The sequence below is a fragment of the Alligator sinensis genome, unplaced genomic scaffold, assembly GCF_000455745.1.
Source record: "Alligator sinensis unplaced genomic scaffold, ASM45574v1 scaffold961_1, whole genome shotgun sequence".
Taxonomy (NCBI): domain Eukaryota; kingdom Metazoa; phylum Chordata; order Crocodylia; family Alligatoridae; genus Alligator; species Alligator sinensis.
The window spans coordinates 664,067-670,582 of record NW_005842737.1 but is presented as its reverse complement, the minus strand read 5'-3'; the positions used below and the strand labels follow the sequence as shown (position 1 = coordinate 670,582).

Here is a 6,516-nt window from a genome sequence, read left to right as displayed (position 1 = left end):
CGCTCCAAGGCGGCTTTTACCGAGGCGCCGCTGCCCCTGTACCCCGCTCTACGCCCTGGCCGGGGGCGGGGGAGAGGGCGGGATCCACGAGGGCGTTGCCCGGTCCCGTGTCCGGCCCTGGGCGTGTCGCTGAGGGGGGCGCGGGGCTGGGTCAATTAGGCACCTTGTTGGGGGGCGCATCGAAGAGCCCCGCGATGTCCAGCAGCGCCTGGCGCAGGTGCCTCCCGAAGCGCCGCGAGTCCTGCGGGGCGGGAAGGGAGTGGCCAGCGAGGAGCCGGGGCGACGCGGGCACCCGTCTGCGGGCGGGGCCGGGGCCAAGGCCCCGGGAGCGGGAGCGGGAGCGGGTGCGGCCAAGGCAGGGCAGGGCAGGGCTGATTCCGGTCTGAGGATCCATTGCCGGAGCCGCGGCCCGCGCCGGGGATCTGTCTCGACCGGCACCGCTTGGGGTCTAGCACCGACCTTGGAGACGGGGCTGAACGGGCAGTTGGGCAGGTCCCGGTTCCGCCAGTGCCCCCACAAGAGACCAGAGAAGCCACGACCCGCCCCCCCCCGCCTCGGGATCCCACGCGGGCACTAACCGTCTCGGGGCTGGAGAATTTGCTGGAGATGTGGAAGGTGATCAGGTTCTCTCCCCCGATCATATACGAGACGCCATAGCCGTCGTCCGCCACCTGAAAGGGGGAGAGGATGCAGACGCTGGGCCGGGCCGCGGGCAGGGACAGGGGCAGCGTCCCGACTGCCCTGTCCTAGCCCGGCCGCAGGATGGTTAGCAAGGAAGGGCATGGGCTGCTGTGGCCACGCAGGATACTCACGGCGGCAGGGTCGCACCTGCCTCGGGGCAGGTAGTTCCGCGGACGTCCCCAGCCTCACAGGCCCGCCCCCGGGCTCGTTGCCCCCCGCCCCGGGCCAGTCCAGCTCCCCCGTCCGAGTCCCCCCATGCGCGCGGCCGCACTCACGGGCCCGAAGCCGCCGCCGGCCGAAACATAGTCCGAGAACTTCTCCAGGTCGAACATCCTGATCTGCTGCTGCGGGGTCTGGCTGGTGGACAGGCGCCAGGGCTCGGACAGCACCTGCGAGGCCCGTGAGCGGGGAGGTAACATGCGGCGCCGGCCCTGCCACCGGCCGGGGGGCAGAGCTCGCCGGGGTGGGGGGGCGTGGGCCACGGTCCGTGGTGTGCACGGGACACTCCCACGCTACGTGGCTGGGAACATGTGGCTGCAGGGGAATCCGAGTCGGCAGCCCGGCACGGGACACAAATGCGAGGGCTGGGGATGAGCGGGCCAGAGCGTAGAAGGCTGCGGGCTCTCACCTGCGCGAGGAAGGGAGACTCCACGCCCAGGTACCTCGAGACCAAGTAGAGGCAGAAGAGGTGTCGGTCGATGCCGGCACCGGTCATAGCCAGGCGGTACATGAGTTGGTGCTTCTCCGCCGCCAGCTTGAAGAGCCGCAGGCGTTCGCACCGCTGCAGGAAGAGGGCGGCTCAGGGCACGGCTGGGGCTGCCCGCCCGGGGGCTCTCGGTGCGGCTGAGCCAGGTGCATTCTGGTGTCATCCTTCCCGCAGACTCTGCCGGGCATCGGTTGCCCTTGTGCTGGGAGTGCAGTGCAGGGCTGGGGGCAGGGAGGAGCCGAAGCCTGCGGGGACGGATCGGGAGCAGGGAGGACCAGGACCAGGCCAGGCTGGAGGAAGGGGGTGGGGTGCAGCGAGGAGCCAGGCCAGGCTGGGGGGAGGAGGTAGAGAGGGGCCAGGCCAGGCTAGGGGGAGGGCAGAGAGGCTGGGGAGAGGGCAGGGAGGTGTCAGGACGAGGGGCTTACTTACGCTCTGGGCCGGGTCAGCCATGCTGCGCACAAAGGCTGTGGACTCGCTGGTGCAGGAGCGCACGGTCTCAGTTCGGCCCTCCCGGAAGAGACGTGTCATGGAGGCCTCATAGGTGAGGCAAAACCTTCCTTTGTCCTGGGCAAGGAGGCATGGGGCGGGGGGCACAGCCCCAGCACCCTGAGTCCTGAAGAAGGGGAACCCTGCCCCCGCTCCAGTGCCCAGGGCTGTACCCATGTGTTGGGCCCAGGGCACTGCATCATCTGTATGCAGCCCTTGCTGCTCTCTGCCCCAACCCCCCGCCATTTCATGTTGGCTCCTTCAGCCAGGTCCTTCTGGGGAGGGAGGGTGGTGGGGGCAGGGGCAGCCCAGTGTCCAAACCCCAGATACAAATAGTTTGGGACTGAGCTGTGGAGCATGGCCCAGAATGGCCCAGCACGGCCCAGCACAGCAGTGGGAGCTGCTCTGGGCTGTTTGGTGCCAGACACCTCCCAGCTCCAGCACTCCTCCCCTCCTCCCCTCCCTCCCCCAAAAGGTGCAGTCCCCAGGACTTGGAGAGATACCCTGGGAGTGGGGGGATGATAATAGGACAAAGACTGAGTGGGGTGCTGTATCTGGGCCCCGGGTGGGAGCCCTGCAGGGTGCCAGGGCTCTGGGCCTGAGGCAGCAACCACCAAGTGAGGGCCACCAGGCCCACACAGGAGGCAAGGAGGGTCAGCAGCTCACATGGAAGTGTGCCAGCTGCAGTGCAATCTGGATGAAGGCATCAGGGCTGGTCCGGCACCGCTTGATCCGGCCCTTCCCAAAGTCGGTGAACAGGAAGCAATGGAAGTCCACATCATCTGCCAGCACCTGGGCTACACCATAGGAGCCATCGATGGCCATCCTGCACTGCAGAAAGGCTGTGTCGTGAGCATGTGCCCAAAGACTCCTCTGTCCCTGCCAGCACCCAGGGGGAAGATGGGACATGCAGGGCTCCTGGCTCATGGGGCTGCAGCTTAGAGCTCCTCCTGATATCTGTTTTCCCCCACAGGGAGGAGCAGCCTGAGTGCCTGGCCTTGCCTGGAGCTCTGGTGCCACAGCCCCTGCTCAAGAGCTGCCTGTATTTACCTAAGATAAAGCTGTCCTTGGTGGGGCAGGACCTCCAGACCCACAGCACCAGCCCTGCCTACCTTAGGCCCTGTATTCACCCCTTCTCCCAGCACTACCAGACCCCACTCTCCACACCTGCCTGGAACCATGGCCCTTGCAGCACCTGGGAGCAGCTTGGGCCAGGCAGGTACTGCTTGGCCCCTGCAGCATGGGTCAGAGCCTACCTTAGAGCTCTCAGGACCCGCAGGGGAGTTTCACTGTGTCTGTGTGGAGAGGCAGGGATTGAGAGACCTCCAGGGCTCAATGGAGAAGTGGCTGGGTGGGTTTCATATGCATGGCATGTAACCAGGCCCTGGCAGCAGGCAGCTTCTGTGGACTGGCCCACAGATCTGTGCTGAGCCCCAAGCTACTGAGGATTCTTGACAGCCACCAAGGTTTGCAAAAAGCAAGACTCCCTCCCCCAGCTTGTTCTGGGAAGTGGCTAGTCCATTTTAACTGGAAGTAGGGCTGGAGATGACCTGGGCAGTGTTGAGGCCCTGCCAGGGCTTCCCCATCCCTGCCACTGCAGACTCTAGGACCTACCTCCTCAGAAATGTCCCACTGCAGCCGTTGTGGGGGTGCCAGGCCCAGGTTGGGCTCCCCACAGCAGTGGCCCCCCTCACTGTAACCCAGCTGGAAGGTATCTGTCGCCAGCATGAACTGAAAGGGAAGTATGGCAAGTGCAGGAACACCCAACCTGGCATGGGTGGGGACTCAGAGCCCCCCCCCCCCACACACACACTAGGCCCTGGGGCCAGGGCCTCACAGCCCCCTACACATACACCCCCAGCACCCACCACTGCACTAACCTCTGGGGCCATTTCCCCCCCACATCCTACATGCACTGAGTCCCTTTGCCAGTGCTGTCAGTGGGCACAGAGCCCCTCTGCAACAGGGTCTGGCCTCTGCCCCTGCCCCAGCCTTGCTGTCCATGCCCTGTCCTTGGCCCCTGACTTCTGGTCATGGACTCAGCCCTGGCCCCGATCCATACCTCCCAGAGGTGCCCGATGATGGGCGCGTCAGCCCAGGCATGCTCAGCATTAGCACCCAGCTTGCCGTTCTTGTAGACGATTAGGGTGAAGGACTTGTCGAACCACCTGGGGGAAGCTGGAGCATGAGGCGGGCAGGGGGGACACCAGGGTGGGTGGGCAGGAGAAGGAGGAAGCCAGGGTGATGCCTACCTGTCATAGCAGCGGCCGTGCAGCAGGGACTTGGCATAACAGTCCAGGCTGTCCTCCTGGTCTCGGTGGAAGCAATGTTCCTCCTCATCCAGCACCACAAAGAAGGCTGCCCGCTCAATGGCCTCCAATGACACCTTGTTCTTTCCAGAGCCAAAGAACCGAGCACGGGCCTCGGCCCATGGGACCCTGTGCAGGGCACCCCAGGAGCTGCTGAGTCCCAGTCCCCTCTGCCACCCCCACCTAGGCTCAGGTTCTCATCACCTGCCCTGTGACTCCTGGGCTGGCTTCCCTCCTCACTGGGAAACCCTGGCACCCCATGCTTCAGGCCATGCCCAAGCCCTGCCCTCCTTGCTCTGCTTAGGCTGGGCTCCCTGTTCTGTCCCTGTGCCAGTGCCATTCAGGTTAGTCCCTATCCCTGCCCCTGGCTCTTTCCAGTTCCCCCAAGCCACATGCCCAGTAGGCTACCCACAACATCCATCCTGGCCCCTACCTGTCCCCGGCAGTGAGGGCTGCCAACTTCTCCTCCCCAGGCTGTGGGACTGATGGGTCATCCAGGATGCGCTGGAACTGCAGCTCCAGGTCACGTGGCCCCAGAAGCCGCCCGCTGTAGTATAACCACAGCTTGTAGAAGCGTCCACGGTGGTACACAGCCACATGTTTGCTGTCCACTAGGTGCTGCAGGATGTCTGTGGGTGGGCAGCAGGGGCACAGCGGCCCCAGAATCATCTGATGGCTCTCACTGCCTGGATCCCACCCACACCAACAAATTTATGCTGCCAGAGGGGAGCAAGGCCACCACAGAGATGGGGTTTGTCCTCTGGGCCCTGCTAGAGGGAGCTACTGGCTGCAACCCATTTTCCAGAACTGGCCCTTACATGCAGATGTGGGCAGAGTGGAGATGACGAGCCCACAGGGAATGGTCTCCCATGGAGATGCCCAATGGACAAGGTCCCCATTGAGTACTAGAGACTATGCCCAGGGGCTGGGAGGCTGCATAGGACAGGGGTCCTATGCTGTGCCACATACCTGTCTCCTTCCCGGGGATGCGTGTGGTGTTGAACATCCGCTCCATCTGGGAGGAGCACATGGGCACTAGGCCCAGCAGCTTCACCTGCCAGCATGGCCACGGGGTCACATGGTGGCACGGCCACAGGGTCACCCTGGGATATGGCCAGGCCCCCAGCACACCTTCTGCAGCCATCCTGGCCACTCCTCCACAGCCCTGTGTCTATTCCCCATCCCCAAGGGTTCAAATTACAGCGGAGCTGGGGGGGCTGAGCTCCCCAGTAAGAGACAAGAACCCCCCTGTAAAATTTGAAAAGCATAACCTGGGGGTGGGGTGGGGTTGTGATTTAATTAAGGTATTGTGAAGGGCAGCCCAATTTTTTTCGCAGACCTCTGCAAGAGTCAAACTGTAATTAGAGCACTGCTGCCCCCCCATCCCCAGCCCTGCTGAACCCCATCCCTGCTGCTTCCTCATCCCCACCCCCTGCATCAGACCTTCATGCCTCTGAGGTCTCACCCTGCCCATGAGGAGCCGCTCACCGGGGAGATCTCCTCGCGGTCAAGCCGGCGCCGGTAAAGCAAGATGGCATGCACACTGTTGCCTGCCCGGGCAGCCTGCACGGACGTGGGTGTCACATACAGGAAGTCCTGGGAGAGGTGAGTTGTAGGGCTGGCGTCAGGGCCCTCCCTGCACTGGATGTAGGCAGGGAGGAGGGGCACAGGGGCTGGGAAGGGTGGGACTGGGCTCTGCACTGGCCCCTGGTCCTGCACCCCAGCGCCTAAGGGTGCTGAACCCACAGGGTAAGGGCTACCCTTTGCTGTCATGATGGGCCCCTCCATGCTGGTGCCAGGGTTGTGCAGCAGCATTACAGTCCCCCTGCCTTCCATGGGCTCTGTACCCTTCCTCACCATAGCATAGTAGTTGCTGTTCACCATGAGGGGCCCTCGTCCACGCAGGTAGATGTACTCCTCCCACCAGTCGCTCACCTGTCACAGGAAAGCACACATGAATTGGGGGGGGCACATGAGTGGGATGGGAAGCCAGAGCAGTGGGATGCAGTGGAGTGAGGTGGGGTGGGGGTTGCCTTCATGTCCGTCTGGGCAGTGCCCCTGGCCATACCCTGCTCTCCCAGCTCCCCATAGCTGCAGGTGCTGGGTTGAATCTGGGTGTGGGGAAGCCCAGATGCTGTCCCCTGGGCCTACTGCAGGAGTGTGGTTGCTGTACATGGTGCCCCCTCCCCAGTAATAATCAAGCACCTGCTGCCCACAAAGGGAACGTGCCCTGTAGAGGCTGTGACTTCAGCCTGCCCAGGGACCAGCATCATGTGGGGCACAGCAGATGGGGCAGGCCAGGGGAGGGCTGAGAGCAAAGGGTAGAGAGGGTGT

At 63.8% G+C, this 6,516-nt stretch overlaps 1 protein-coding gene across 8 annotated transcripts in view; it reads right to left on the bottom strand.

Annotated features, from left to right (window-relative positions):
- The window catches only part of CPT1B (carnitine palmitoyltransferase 1B), a 16,257-nt gene continuing 9,741 nt past the window's right edge, over positions 1-6,516 (bottom strand). For 6 of the 8 annotated variants that reach the window (XM_025216396.1, XM_014525048.2, XM_025216397.1 and 3 more), the window contains 13 exons: positions 6,040-6,117; positions 5,671-5,778; positions 5,152-5,236; positions 4,616-4,811; positions 4,126-4,311; positions 3,936-4,041; positions 3,488-3,604; positions 2,540-2,704; positions 1,817-1,951; positions 1,310-1,462; positions 957-1,070; positions 579-671; positions 1-241 (listed from right to left, as the gene is read on the bottom strand). In XM_025216396.1, the coding sequence (XP_025072181.1) occupies positions 152-241; positions 579-671; positions 957-1,070; positions 1,310-1,462; positions 1,817-1,951; positions 2,540-2,704; positions 3,488-3,604; positions 3,936-4,041; positions 4,126-4,311; positions 4,616-4,811; positions 5,152-5,236; positions 5,671-5,778; positions 6,040-6,117 (1,626 nt within the window). In that variant the 3' untranslated portion in view covers positions 1-151. The remainder of the gene's footprint in view (positions 242-578; positions 672-956; positions 1,071-1,309; positions 1,463-1,816; positions 1,952-2,539; positions 2,705-3,487; positions 3,605-3,935; positions 4,042-4,125; positions 4,312-4,615; positions 4,812-5,151; positions 5,237-5,670; positions 5,779-6,039; positions 6,118-6,516) is intronic. The other 2 variants (XM_025216399.1, XM_025216400.1) reach the window with 1 other exon arrangement.